Raw genomic sequence first — 15,674 nt, forward strand, 5'->3', positions numbered from 1 at the left:
CATTAACTGCGTCAGTTGGATCCTGATCTGCTAAAATCAGTGGGAGTAGAATTAGGACTTTGGTGAATTCAGTGTATCGTGTCTCTCTCTCTCGCACTCGCACTCGCACATCAGAAATAGTCAAGTGAAACCTCCGTACATATATTTGAAGATAATTCATCCTTGCTTTATAAAAGTCAGTGACTCACATTGACTTGAGTGGGAGGTTGGAGCAAGCCCTTACTTATTTTCCTTTTGTTTTAAAAAAAAATAAGTAAATTTCATGTATTGCATCCATACGCGTTTTTTTTTTTTTTTTTTTTTTTTCATTTTGTTTTATTCTGGAAGCCTAAGTTAATTCTGGAGTCACTGGGTGATTTGCTGGGGAAGTAGAATTGTTCTCAAAACAGAACTTTTTTTTTCTCTCACAGCAATCACAAGTCACTTGTGAAAGAACAGAAAAAGCTAGTGTTAATTTTGGTTCTGATGTGGTTTTTATACTAATAAAAATAAGTTTTGACTTATCATGTCTTTTTAATATGTATGCAGTCAAATAGTGCATAGATCCACATTGTGATTGGAATGTTTTGTGTGGTGTGAAGCATTTTTCTGACCTAATTAAGAATGAAAATCTTTACAAGAACAATTTAGTTACTTTGGTACTTTGACGTCAAAATATTGAGAGCAAGAGCATTTGGAGGATGAAAAACATTGAATACATTTGGAAAATAATCTATATTTTTCCAAATAGTTATTTTCATTTGAAAGAGACATATAAAGTTATTGACTCTTCCTCATGAGTTAAGTCTTCAGACTTCTCTTTCAGTTTCCAGCCAAACTGAGAATAACTAGATAAAAGAGAAGATTTCTTGTATTATTATTTACTGTCTGTATTGAGGTAACACCTAGAAGTCCCATGTTCCTTATTGCGCTAAGTTCTGTAGAAGCAGAGGAGGGAAAAACCATGGTTCCGGCATACAAGAGCTTCTGATCTAATTTTGCTCTTTTTTACCTTCCATGTTGCCAAGAGTCTTTTTTTCTCTTTGTTTCGGTTAGGCAGATAAATAGATATCTGTGCTATTTTAAATACTAATATGGTCACCATCAGCTCACAATCTTTAATAGAGTTATCCTCATGACACCCAATTCTGTCAAGTCCTAGGTCAGTGCCTTAACCTTTGGACCATCCTCTCTCCTCGGGTAGAAAGTAGAGAATGAAATAGGGGTGGGGGACAATGGTAACCTGAATGACTTGATTAGTTTTTTTTTTTTTTTTTTTTTCTGGAACATGAATTCTACTTATTTAGGGTTCAAGTTCTGCAGCTGCTGTTGATGGTGAGTAGTGCCTTATTTCTGAGAGACAGCATGGCCTAGTGGATAGAACACCAGACTGGTCCTCAGAGTCTAGTCCAGGCTTTGCCTCCAGCCTGTTGTGTAACCTTGGGCAAGTCACTTCTTCACTCTGTGCCTCCGCTTTTCCCATATGTAAATTGGGGATAATGAAAGTGACCTCTCTCAGCATCGAGGGATGAAAAGCACTATATAAGAGCTTATTTATTTCTTATAAATAGTCCCACTGAAATCAATGAGGCCATTCACAAAAGGCCAATCTTTGGCCCATCTTTTTGGCCAACATAAGACAGTAAGGAGATATAAATACTCCATAATCCACAGCACTTCCTACTCCTCTCATGGGTAGCAGTGTGTGAGAGATAACAGTGACCATGGAATTGCTCCAGTCTCTCCTACACAGGTGAGCAGGGAGTGGGCAGAGCCTTCGATCCTCTCCTTTTTCCCCAACATATGAGCCATCACATGAGCTGAAGTACTAGGGAAGATAATCTGTAACAGGCACAGGGCCGCTGCAGATAATATCTTCCACTGGAGCAAGGGGGGAGCCAAGAAACAAAGTATGAATCTGAGCCTCAGTATGGTTCTCAGTCCACTCCTTGAACAGAAAAAAATTTGCATTGCTCATTGCTTAGGGCTCGTTGCAATGCCATAATCTATCCTAAAGCAAGGTGCTACTCAGTGTTTGTATAAAGGTGGCAGAATAAGGTTTGAAGGGGTTTTCTGGTAGTTGAATTATATATAAAATATCTCCTGAAAAATGTTTACTCACTGCCATTGGAGTGAATAGCAATAGTTCCTTTGATTTTAATGGGATCAGGACCTTGGATACTGAAACATTAGGTCTCATACTTATTGTATGCATATATTGCTAAGGAAATGTTTTTCCTTATTTTAATTCATTCTACCTATGGTGATTTGGGAAACTTCTCTTACAAGGATTTTGTTCTATTCCTGAATTTATTAATGTTTTTATTTTGTAGCCCTTGGTATTTCCTTTAATATGTTAGATATTTGTTATTCAATCCAAATATCAATAAAACAATTAAAAATGAAAATTTTGTGATTCATTATTCATATACTCTCACTATAGGGCTCCCACTGTTGAAAATAGCTGCCCCAGTCTGAATGCCTGCTTAAGTCACCCTTCATAGACAGGTTTCAGAGTAGCAGCCGTGTTAGTCTGTATTCGCAAAAAGAAAAGGAGTACCTATGGCACCTTAGAGACTAATAAATTTATTTGAGCATAAGCTTTTGTGAGCTACAGCTCACTTCATCAGATGCATTCATAGACACTGTCTTTGTAACATGAATCTTGCTTTAATACACAGGATCCGTGGTTCCTAATTATGGCCTTACAGAGAGAACAAAGTGTGCTTGAAATATTTATTTCCTCTCTGCAGAAATTTCAACTTTAGAGAGATTAAAAAAATACAATGAAACAAAACCAAACAAACCCCAAACGCTATACAGCAAGATTTATCTCTCAGAGGGAGTTCTATAGTTGGGTGAACAAGGCTCACAATTAGTCATTAACCAGACCATGTTCAATAGTTGGAGTAGGCACAATGGTGTTTTTGACATTCACATACTTGGTGTGGGCAGATTCTTCCCTTCCCAGCCCCACTCCCTACAACCTTTCTTATAGCCTTACTGGCTGTCTCACAGCAGTCATTCTACAGCTCACGTGCACAGCACTCTCTCTCTCTCTCCAAGGGGCAGGCTTGCTTGGAAAATAATCTGCTTCCCTCTTTTCTTTCATGAATTAGGGTATGCTTACTAGCTCATACCTGTTGCACCCTTAGCAATAAAGAATCTTGGTATGACTGCAACTGTGATTCACTCTGTGTTTTAAAGGGCTGCCGTGTAAAATATGGTCTGTGCCGTTGTCAAGTTTGTAGAAATGGCCCTTTTGGTGGAAATGGAAAACTTGGCAGTTTGATGTGTAATGGCCTGTGCAGGAGGCAGTCCTGTAGTTGAGTGTCTGATTGCCCCTCACAGTTTTGGAGACACTTGTACAGCTCCTGTTTCTGTGGCCTTCCTTCTGTTGCACAAGTAAGTTTTTGGATGAGATTTTTTTATGAAGTGCTCACATGATATATTTGCCTAGAATCAATATGAAGGGATTTTCCTGTGCTGGAAACCCACACAGGACACAGAAACACCATACTCCCAGCTGAAAAATGGTGGTACATTTAAATCATGTGTGGGCAATCTTTTTGGGCTGAGGCCCACATCTGGGAATAGAAATTATATGATGGACCATGAATGCTCAAAAAATAGGGTTTGGGGTGCAGGCTCTGGGGTGGGGCCAGAAATGAGGAGTTCAGGGTGTGGGAGGGGGCTCCAGGCTGGGATACAGGGGGGGAGGGGGTGAAGGCTCCAGCTGGGGGATGCAGGTTCTGGGGTGGGGCTGGGGATGAGGAGTTTGGGATGTAGGCAGTGCTCTGGGCTGGGATCAAGGGGTTTGGAGGGTGGGAGAGGGATCAGGGCTGGGGCAGGAGGTTGGGGCGTGGGGAGACTCAGGGGTGCAGGCTCCGAGTGGTGCTTACCTCAGTCGGCTTCTGGAAGCATCGGCATGTCCCTTCTCCAGCTCCTATGCAGAGGCGCGGTGAGGCGGCTCTGCACGCTGCCCCATCCGCAGGCACTGCCCCTGCGGCTCCCATTGGAGCGCCTGAGGGCGCCATTGGAGTGCGTAGGAGCCGGAGGGGGGCCATGCCGCTGCTACCGGGAGCTAAGTGGTGCAGCCCCCAACCCTGCTCCCTGGCTGGAGCGCCGGAGTGCCAGAGCGGGGCAAGCCCCAGATCCCACTTCCCAGTAGGAGCTCACTGCCAAGGTTATGCCAAAATTTGAGAGCTTTCTCAAGCAGTAAGATAAACGTGTTCATTAAGCTGTACTAGTGGATAGCGTGAGGACTCACCAGTGATAATCCTGACATAGTTATGAGAGGGAATTGGTCCATAGAAAGCAATGGTGACTTTCTTTCAGTGCCCTTTGGGCAAGACTTGTAATGGTTGGATTTTTGTTACCCTGCCAAGTAACACTTACTGCTATCAGGGTTTTAGTCTTTTCAATACCAGGAAATCAGACCTTTTCACAAAGAGGTTAGTTAGCCTTCATAAAACCTTAAGGCATGAAGGGCAAGTGCTCAGCACCTCTGAAATTTAGGCCACACCGGGTGTCTTTCATGGTCAAAGCCATGAGATACAGGGTTTACCTTCAGGATGTAACTAGTTATTACGTGTTTCATCTTTGGAAATGTGAGTTCCAGTTACTACTCAAGCTAAAAAGAAATGGAAAAATAACCCTATCAAGTGCTTTAGATTGAATGGGGTTGGAATTCCCACCTTGTTGCCTTATGATAGGAGGCTATCCTTGGACATCATTCCAGCATCCTATTGCTTTAAACCAACTGTTCTCAAACTTCATTGCACCACGACCCGTTTCGGACCATAAAAATTACTACACAACCCCCGGAGGGTTGAGCCTGAGCTCTGCTGCCCTGGGGGTATGGGGGAGCCAAAGCCGAAGCCTAAGGGCTTCACCCCCACCGCCCATGGCTGAAGCCGAAGTCCGAGCCTTGTTGCCCAGGATGGGGGGCTTGGGCTTCACTTTTGGCCCTGGGCCTGAGCAAGTCTAATGCCAGCCCTCGTGACTCCATTAAAACGGGGTCGGGACCCACTTTAGGGTCCTGACCCACAGTTTGAGACCAGCTGCTTTAAACCATCTTGGTAGCTTTCTGACTCCACTTTCCTGTCAGATGGTTCTGCTTATGTTGACAGAGAACTCTCTCAATGAGCAATCATTGTCCTGGGATGTCCAGACAACACAGCAAAAAAGGCTTGCTGTCCTTAGCCCTTTTTTGTTGTTGTTTTGTTTTGTTTTTTGTTTTTTTATGTAGAGTATGGCTTTTGGTTTTGCCACCTGTGGGTCCTTAAGGGGTGTTCCATGACTATAGATGGTTTGACCTTAGGTAGGTGGGGAGGGAATTGTTTGTTTTGCTGAGGGAGTCATTTGAACCCAAAATACAATCTCTCTTGTATGACTATGGATGGAACATCAGGCTCTGCATCCAAAATCCAAATTGCACAAAAACATAAAACAAAATTTTTAATGTGTGGAAGGAAAGTCAAATTATTGTAAAGATATATCTATCGGGGTCATAAGACATTCTTCCACGAGCAGCTGCATCTTCTATGGATAACTGCAGGGTCCAGTGGCTAGTGTACTAGCCTAGGATTTGGGAGACATGGATCCAAGTCCCTGCTCTGCCACAGACTTCCTTTGTGGTTTGGGGCAAGTCAGAGTTTCTCTGCATCTCTGTACAGTGGGGCACTTCCTACCTCACAGAGGTGTTGTGAGGGATTAAAGATTGCAAGGTACTCAGGTATCAAAGCAAAGGGGACTATGTAAGTATCTTAGTTAAGTAGAGTGTTGTTTTAGCTGTGTCGGTCCCAGGATATTAGAGAGAGAAGGCATGTGAGGTAATATTACCTCACCCACCTTGTTTCTTAGATAAATGGAGACCACTATAAATTCTAATGAGAAATATCAAAATGGCAGTGGTATTAAAAACTTCCTCAGCTTAGTTCTTTACATTTTTTAGTAATATTTGGCTGGGAGGACACACATCATTTAAAAAACTATTGTAACCACTGGAATTAAGCTATATGTATACTATATATGGAAAAGAACATACAGTAATCTGTTGGAGGCCTTCTAGTTAGCATTTTTAGCGTATTTGACAAAAAATATTCAGAGATACAGGGTTTACCTTCAGGATGTAACTAGTTATTACGTGTTTCATCTTTGGAAATATGAGTTCCAGTTACTACTCAAGCTAAAAAGAAATGGAAAAATAACCCTATCAAGTAACCATAACTCTCTTCCTTTATTTCACATGGTAATTTTGGTGGGGAAAAATGCATTCCTGATGACACCATTTGAAAGTTTAATAAGCATGCCTTTCTTTTCCACAGAAATATATGGGCGTGAGAGAGGTTTGAGGAGAGACAGGGTGGGGAAATGTTTCCTTTATATTTTAAGGGAAAACACACTTCCTTCTTAATGGATAGATGTTGTGTATGGATGTCAACCCTCTTCAGCCTTAAGCACCAAATGACTTAATAAATATCTATGACTTGATTGAGAATTAGTAATGATGGGTAAAACGCAAAGCAACTGAGAAAAGTGTTTCTTTCATGTAGAAATGTGAATGCTTATCTGACTTATCTGAATACTTTGAGACTGCCAGCAGCTTCCCTCCTAAATCTATAACGGTATGGCAAGTACACTCAGGAACATTTTGTACGTACCAGCTAGGTCTACACACACCAAGTAATGCACAACATGTTAGTGCATGTCTAAATCACTGCCCTGTACAGTGCGCTACCTCACCATGTAGACAAGCCCTTTGACTTTCCATACTTTTATAGACTCTGAAGACTTTCCCGCTCCTTGCATTGTGGGATGATCTAGGCCCAAACCCTGTGAAATCCTTTCCACTCACTGCTTTCTTGAATGAACCAGAAATGGGCCTCTTGGGACTGGGACTCAGGAAACCTGGGTTCCCATCCTGACTCTGCCACTGACTTGTTGTGTAATCTTGGGAAAGTCACTTCACTCCTGTCTGCCTCTGTTTACCCTCTTTCCCTTTGACTGTCTTATCTGTTTAGACTGGAAGCTCTCTAGGGCAGATCTGTCTCTTACCATAGCGTCTAGGACAATGAAGCCCAGTTGGGCCATGTAAGCGTTGCTATAATACAAACAATAATAATGTTTTGGGAAGAGAGAAAAGGCTCTCTCATATTCTGGGATTTTTCTCTTCCATGGTGCACTCTGGGTCAAAATGTGGGGATGATCCAGAGAATCTTGTTACACTTAAGTCATTGAGAACATTAGGCCCACTGGAGTGCATAGTAGTTGTATTGCACAAGAGAGGAGGGTGATCAGGTTGCCTTTAGAAGCTCAGGCTGGAGGTGGGATACCCAGACACGCTTCTTGTTCCATTCCTTTCCTAAAGGTAAATAGAGGTGGCGGGGGGGGCTTAATCAATTTTTTCACACTTTCCAGAAAAGTTGAGTTTAAAAGGGGTTTTTTGTTAGAACTTTTTAAACAGAACCATTTTTTTCTGGACTTCTTTAAAAATCAACAACTTGAACAAAAACTAGGGAAAGATAGTCAAAGTGGTAAAATGCAATGGTTGTTACTTCTCAAGGTGAACAAAGGCAGCCTTAGCTGGCACTGCAAATTATTACTGCAAGGTCAACATAAGTTAGTTATTTGTTGCAAGGAAAAAGATACATCAATGTGGTGTTTGCTAACAAGCAAGTTAACTCCATGGTGTTGGGACTGGTGATTTTTGGATGTTAACTGCCAAGTGAAAAATGAATTGTCATGCCTTTATGAGTACTTTAGCACTCCTGACCCTGTGTGTGATGGGAGAAAGGATTTTACAAAAGGGCTTGGCACCCATAGTTTGGGGGCAGATTTTCAAAGCATGTAGGCACTGAAACATGCTCAGTTTATCAAATGAACTTCAGTGTTACAGTGGCAGCTAGCAGTACTGGGCACTTTTGAAAATCTGGCTCTCGTTTAGGTGCCCAAATGAGAGCTGAGCTCTTCAGAAAATCTGACCACAATTGTGAATGCTGAGCACAAGAAAATCAGGCTCCAGGGCCTTTTGCTCCCCCTTTCTTGTCCGAAGACGTTAATGATGGTATTCGATGGCTTAAGTATGAGACTCTGCTAAATCAAAAAGCAGACTCGCTAAATCTAGAAACAATGCTTACCTTCAAAAAATGTGCTTTCTTGCAGAGGTATTCGTTCTGTTAAAGGAACAGAAAATTAGTGGACACAGCAGTATGGAGGCAGAGGATTTCCCTCCCCCACCACCTGAAGGTAACTGGAATATTCCAGCTTTTTAGTTACTCACAGTATGACAGATATATCCCCTCCCCACTAATCACTCCCAAAATCTTTAGTCAATTTGATCTTTTTTTTTCTCCCCAGGTGTTTTTGTTGTACATGTTGGCATTATCCTCATGAACACATTTTGTGTTTGTTCTTTAACCATTATTCCTCAGCCATTCTTCAGGGGTTATGTATATTTAAGGCCTAATTGCTGGCGCATTGTGTCAGATTCTTTCCAATGATTTCTGTGAGCATGGGATCAAGAATGAAGTTTCATTTTTAACAGTCTCTCCATTGCTATGAATTTCCTCATCTGTTGATCTGATTTCTGAGCTCTGCCAGTTACTGTCTCCAATATGAGGTGTTAAAAGTTGATTAGACTGATACACAATTATTGTATACTCAGAAATGTCCTCTTCGAGGACTCTCACTTTGTTGTGGTGAAGGGGCTTGTTTGTTCCAGTGATCCTCAGAGCTGAGTTGTTGGGAGCTTCATGTTCCTGGGAGGATCTCCCAAGGCAAACAGATCTGAAGGGAGGTCCCAGACAAAGCACAGTCCAATCCCCCAAGTCCTCAATGATGGATCAGGTGGAAGGGGGATCTCCACAGCTGTGAAAGCGGATGAAGGCTGCAGCAAGTGGAGATCCATAGTCATCTTGGACTTTCTCTGCCACTGGGCCCCAGACCTCCAACTTGTCATGACTGTGAGGTTGCTGTAGGTGCACCAGCTTCCCCATGTTAAACAAAATCATGCACAAGATTCTACCATGGGAAATAACATCTTTCCAATCTTCCAAGCCCTGTGGTGACAGGGACAGGATTAGTGAATTTGGTAGTCCATAGCCATGAATCTGCACACAGGCGGTGGTAGTTAGATGGTCATCTGGCACCTGGACTGAGACAGGGGTGCAGTTCAGCAGCTACTATCGCGACTGAGCAGTCCTGTTTAGGATCCCCTCTGTTCACCCTGCGTGGGGAGAGGGCTAGAAAAGGTGCTGTAAATCTAGGCTGTCTCCTACACTCCTGGGTGGATGACCACGTCCAGTGGGATCATTCTGCCTTCGGTCAAAGCTATAAAAAGACAGTGACTTTTGCTATATGGAATGTTCGCCCTCGAAGCTGAAAAGAGTGAGAGAGGAGGAAGGAAAAAGAAATAGCTTTCTCCTGGTAGGCCGCTGGCCTGCCAAAAAATGTCTGTATCTACTGTGGGCGGATTTGTGGTTCCAGGATCGGACCCTGAGTCATCTCAGGACCCATATGTACATCCACGGTAGAGATCATCTCAAATTGAGGGATTGCCAATCAATCACTCAGAAATGTGTCAGTGCTGGTTTGATTTGGATATAAACTTTTCTTTTTGTTAGTATTATTAAAAGTAAAAATGGAAATAATTTACATAGCGCCTTCAACTTACATAGCTCTTTAGAACATGCAATAGGACAAGTTTCCTACCTCAAAGATCTTGGGGACCAATTCTGTCCTTGAGCCTGTCTGATCTATGATTCTTGTGGTCTAACGGGGGCTGCTGTAATGTGGCCTAATGGAAGCTGAGGGAGACTTCCCTAGGTGCAGAGACTACATTTGCCCTCTGACAAGACCTGGCACAGGGGGCGTGCAAAGGCGGAGCAAGGAATGGGAGAGGATGGGGCTGTCCACTATAGCATGGACCACTATGGAAGATTCTGGGTGCTCCAGATTGTGGAGCAGTCTATAGGAAGTTCTTGCAGGTCTCTGGGTGCTTTGATTTATTCTGAGGGGTAGAGTAGCCCAGACTCCTGAGAGCTCAAAGATGGCATTACATACAAAGCTACCTTTGCCCCTCCCTCTCCCATTGGTCTGTGTATACTGTGCTGGAGAGAGAATTCACCTTTAGCCTTTTTCTGTTTCATTTGTGGATTTATGGTGAGCACAGTAAGGTATGTAGGCACTTGTGTCCATTATGCACCATTTGCATCTTGACAGGACAGCCAGAGGAGTGAGTTTCTACATTGTTTCCCTAGTTAGCATCACCATCTTGTTTCTTCCCTGAGTTATTTAACTATTCGTATATGTAACTATTTCAGATTGTCTGAATCTTTCTCTCTTTTATATATATTACATTAAAACTTCATTTTACTTCATACCAGCTGAGAAGATTCTCCAGCAGTGTAGATTTTCTATCACTGACCATTTTAAAACCGAAATTGGATGTTTTTCTAAAAGCTGTGCTCTAGGAATTATTTTGAGAAAGTCTGATGGCCTGTGTTATACAGAAGGTCAGACTGGATGATCACAATGGTCCCTTCTGGCGTTGGAATCTGTGAATCTATAAACATTTTCCAGTTGCCATAAACATTAAAAATCACTTGTCTTGGTTTTGTTGAGTGATGACTAGGTAGGAACATAGGAATTCCCATTCTGAATCGGAGCACTGCTCCATCTAGCCTGGTATCCTATCTATGACAGTGTTGCATACCAGATGCTTTAGAGAAAGGTGAAAAAACTCTGCAGTTATGGAATAACATGCCCATAAGGAAAGATTTCATCTGGCCCCACTATTTTGAGGTTGACTTTTTGCCTTGAAGCATGAGGGTTTAGATCCTTCCAAAATGCACACGCTCTCTCCCTCTCTCTTAAATCCTTGCTATTATTGCTCTGGATGTGACTCTTGGTTTTGTTTAGTGATGAATTATGAGCATTGGCAGGATATCCAGTTACTATAGAAAGATGAAAAAAATCCCTTTATCAGACTGCTCATATCTAACGAATGTACGTTAGCAGGGGAAAGGCCCATTCTGCACATGGGCTAAGCCTATTATTGAACAAAGAGATCTAGCAAAATAATTGTAGTTGTGGCATCTAAGGCTCTGATTAGCGAAGCATTTTAGCCCATGTGTTACTTTAAGCATGTGCGCCAATGGGTCTACTTATGTACTTAAAGTTAAGCACATGCTGGAGTGCTTTGCTGAGTCAGGACCTAACTTCTGACTCACATTTTAGACAGATAACAGCAAATTTTAGTTCCTTTATTTACTGAGATCCGACTTATTTAAAATGTGCCAAGATGTTGCTCTAGACCCTACTTTTACTGACACTGTTGCCAATGAACATAAAACCCCTGTTCCGAAGAGCTTACAGTCTAAAGATTCCTGAAGCTAGAGTACTTCTTAATTAATGTGGTGATTTATATGAGCTCCAGGATGTGAATGACTTTAATGAACGCGCAGATTTGAATTTACTAATGATTTCTCGCTTGAGAAAACCCGATGCTAATAGAAGGCCTGGAAGTTAGATTACAGGAAAGATTCTATGATGCTGAATACAATAGGAAATCTCAGTAATTGCCCTAAAATGCCCTTGTTTTCCAGCTCAGACACCAGTGTTGCTAAGAAGATATAGTGACCTGTGCCTCACGGGGGAGAATACATGTGTTATAGGATGACTGTTTCACTTATGACTGGGCTCATGGGATCTTTCCCCCCAAAGTGTTCATAGCAGGAGACAGTCATGAATTTGGGTGCTGGGAAGGTTATATCTGAGTTTCTTTTGGATACTGATCTAAATACTGATGATGGTTAATTGGGGAAAAGAAACTCAAATAAAAAGTTCACTTTAAGCAATTGGGTCAAAATTTTCAAACTTGGGAGCTGAACTTCAGAAACCTAAATCCATATTTAGGCACCTGAATGAAATTGACCTGACTTTCAGAAAGACAGTCCCTGTAGAATGTATTTGAGAGTGCTCAGGCCCCTCCTTTAAGATCTCTAAATGAAGATGCAGGTGCCTAACTGAAGCGTGTGATTCTGGCTCCTATCCTAGGCAGCCAGGATACAGGGCTAGGTGGACCATGGATCTGATGCAGCATGGCAAACCTTGTGATTTTTTTTAACGCTAATGACCTTTGTAAAATGTTGGCCTTATTTTCCCAACTCCCTTTCTTCCCCTTTTCTATACTGGGATCTTTAGGGTGGCATTTTTGCTCCTCCTACCCTCTTGTTTCATGCTAACCTTGCTATGTTTTTGCTCTGTCCCATCAAAACCCACATGTTATTCGCTCTCCTGTTCACATTGCAGCTACTAGAATGGCATGACTCGAATATCATGGGGTGCAGGGCAAGAAGGTGGGCTCTCAAGATGTTCCCTGCCACTTGCTAAGGAGATATATGGGGAGGAACTGAAGTCCACGCTTAGCAAACTGGACGTCTCTCTCCCCTTCCCTCTGCTGATTAGTAGGGGAGGTGGCTAAGTCCCCCTGCCCAAACTCATGTGGCTGAGAGGTGGAGGTAAGGCCTGTGGTCAACATGTAAACCCCTCTCTCTGGCTCTGGATGGACATAGACACACAACAGCAGCACAAAGGGAGCTAGAAACATTGAACAGATGAGCACATTGCTAGGATGCTGAGCAGGGGTGGCACTGAGATCCATGCTGTGCATTGACTCCAGTGGCCTCTGGTACATGGTGGTATTCTTTCTCGGAGTATCCACAGCCATCTTAAAGTCCTGAACTATAGTCTAAGGGCCAAATTGTTAGAGGAGGGGAAAAAAATCTAAGTCAATAGATATTACTCAGCATCTCTGTCTGCCACCCCCACAAATGCAGCCTGAGATTTGAAAGTTATCTGGATTCTTTCCTGTTGATGGGAGGCAGCATGATCTGCAGTGCAAGGCTGAGCATCAGGTGTCTTGAATTCTATTCCTGGCTCTGCCCCTGACTTCCTGTGTAGCCCTGGACAAGTAACTTCACCATGTCTCTCTACCTCAGCATCTCCATGTGTAAAATAGGTTAGCAATATTATCCCCATCTTCCTTGTGGGGGTGATATGAGGGTGAATTACAGTTGTCATGTCAATGCAAAGTATGATTGTTTTAGGATTTGTCTACCTGGTGCATTAGTCTGCACCAGAAGGGTGTAAATTGTAGGGTGCATTAGCATGTCACACACTAACACTGACATGTTAATGTTGTACTGTTTGAAACAAGATTACATTAACACCGCTTAGGGAACTTTTAGTGCACGCCAGCAGGGTCCATCCGGGCCAGTTAGTGCGCAATACACTAGTGCACATTAGAATTCACATACTTCTCCACACGTTACGTTAATCCACACCAGAAGTCCTTACGCAGAGTGGGCAGTAACTCTGTCCCAACTGAGGCATATTATAGGCATGTTTAAGAGGCAGCTGAGGTCTACAGGAGGAACAATATCTGGGAAAGTGGTGCATGTGTTTCCTTCATCTCCTCCTCCCTTTGTTGTGCTCATACAACATAACTAACTGTAGCAAACACATGCTGCTGAATTTCGTGTGTGTGTGTAATACTGACATTCCATTCATGCAACAATTTAATTTCATGGTGACAAGTTTACATCAGTTAACTCCGACAGAGCAAATGGAGGCACTGCAGAAAATTTTAAAAGATGGTTGTTGTCATGCTCCCTTACCCCTCCCAAGTGACTTGACTTTTTTAAAAGTGATTCTCCTTTGAGGCACAAACATCAGGAATTCCCCAGTATTTGTTTTTGTTCATTTTCAGTGGGCATATGTATTAGCAGGAAGAGATTGAAAAAGGACTCTTATTTTAAAAAAAAAAAAAAAAAAAAAAAAGGCAAAACCAAAAAAACCTGGCACTTGTGAGCTCGGATACTGCCAGCCCATGTTCACTGCTCTCATATATGTGTGCTCATGCATGCATATATAAGAGGTGGAACATTACTTTTAATATTTGTTGATTCATTTGAGACAATAATTAAAATATACTGGTGGCCTCCCCACCAGCAGAGACGAGACTTTAAAGATTAAGCATTAAGGGTAAACAAAGACCATGTACAATGCACTATTATGTTTCTTATTAATTACTGTAGCCAAGTATGTGCTCCACACCCATCTGGACAGTGAAGGGACATGTTGTGGAATGCAGACACTGCGGTAGTTGCCAGGCCTGGAAGGAAAGACTTGCAGCCAGAGAAACAGATGGACTGGTGATTTCTGCGCACTGCATTTCTCCCTGTAGCTGTGCTTTCTTCACACTGACCAGCAAGGACTTGGGTCTGGTTGCTCTGATGCCATCTATTTTGTACTTGTTTATGGTACTGTGTTGAAAAGGGTATTACTTCTCCTACTACCCTGTCACAAAGGTTGTTTTTTCTTCCTACCCACATGGGAACAGTCCTTTTGACCCTGTGAACTGGGATCCCCTCTGCTACTTGCCCTTCCCTCTGGGAGGAATTAGAGATATGTATAGGGACCCTGTTGCGAAGGAAACTGGCCTGCCTGCTTCCTCAGCAGGAATGGGTACCAGAAAAATTGTTGCCTGCCTGAAGGAGAAAAATCATCGATTTGTTTTTAACAGACCTTTTTTGGTGTGTTTGTTTCCTCACCTTTTATTTGGTTGCTACCTCTTATTCCTGGGGCAAGGTGGCATCCCTCATCAGTGCCAGATTCAGAACATATTGAAATCTATGGGAGTCTTTGGATCAAGCCCTCAATACTTTGCGCTAATCAGAGTTGTCCTAAAAATAAATCATCCTAACCAAATAGTGTAGCTGCAGAGCAGCAAGATAGGCTGCTTAGTAGCAATTAGCTTTGTCAGATTGCTCTAAAAAATTTCTCTTTAGTTGTATTAAAACTCCAGAACCATGCCTATATAGTGCGTTCTTTTGTTCCTTAAATATCTGTTTAAAACTGCGTTGAAATTTCATGTTTAGTGTAAAAACTCTCCAGTTGAATGTATTCTTCTTCTGCATTTCCTTACTTCAACTGTTCTGTGCTATTGTAGTGAGCTTTTAAGCAGCTGCCACGCTTTGCTCCAGAGATGGCTGTATGTCATAGCCAGATGAAGTGAATTCCATACTGTTTACAATATGCACTGTGAGATTAAAGGTGCCGTGTATATATATATCATTATTCATTTACCTTGTTTCAGTTCCAGAAATATCATATTATTCAACTGGCAGCATCAAGAAATATTTTTATTAAACTTGTGTTGTGAATGACACTGAAACGAGGCAGTTAAACTGGAGTTTTCATAATATTGGTAAGAAAATCAATTGATATGTGTCTTGTGATTTGGTTTATGAAGGTTAGGGGCTGTGAGATAAGTGGACCCATATTTCATGTTAAAACAGAATAAGTCAGCATTACCATGCTTGCTTTGGGCGTTTTAATAAGATCATTGCCTAAATTAAACTGCAATCATAAAGGGAGTTGGTCTTTGGCTATGCTGCATTGTTTGTAAGAGGCGTCTGTTTTCAGCAGACAGTTAGAAATGATGGTAAAAAATTAAGCCAAGATTGGAGAAGAATGAGAACAGAATATGAATTGTAGTTATGAATAGTCCTTTGTTTCGGAAGCTGTTTGCAGCTTGATGTCTGAATCCCATTTAGAATAGAAAAACTTAAAAGATCACATTACTCTCAATAAATAACAGGAAAGATAAATCAGTTAAAGTAAGGATC

The 15,674-nt window shown here is 42.1% G+C and overlaps 1 protein-coding gene across 2 annotated transcripts in view; it reads left to right on the forward strand.

Moving 5' to 3' along the window:
- The window catches only part of ARHGEF10 (Rho guanine nucleotide exchange factor 10), a 181,678-nt gene that overhangs the window by 17,740 nt on the left and 148,264 nt on the right, over positions 1-15,674 (forward strand). For both annotated transcript variants that reach the window (XM_077812623.1, XM_077812624.1), the window contains exon 2: positions 8,146-8,229. In XM_077812623.1, coding sequence (XP_077668749.1) covers positions 8,193-8,229 — 37 coding nt within the window. In that variant the 5' untranslated portion in view covers positions 8,146-8,192. The remainder of the gene's footprint in view (positions 1-8,145; positions 8,230-15,674) is intronic.

The sequence above is a fragment of the Eretmochelys imbricata genome, chromosome 3, assembly GCF_965152235.1.
Source record: "Eretmochelys imbricata isolate rEreImb1 chromosome 3, rEreImb1.hap1, whole genome shotgun sequence".
In the NCBI taxonomy this organism is placed as follows: Eukaryota; Metazoa; Chordata; order Testudines; family Cheloniidae; genus Eretmochelys; species Eretmochelys imbricata.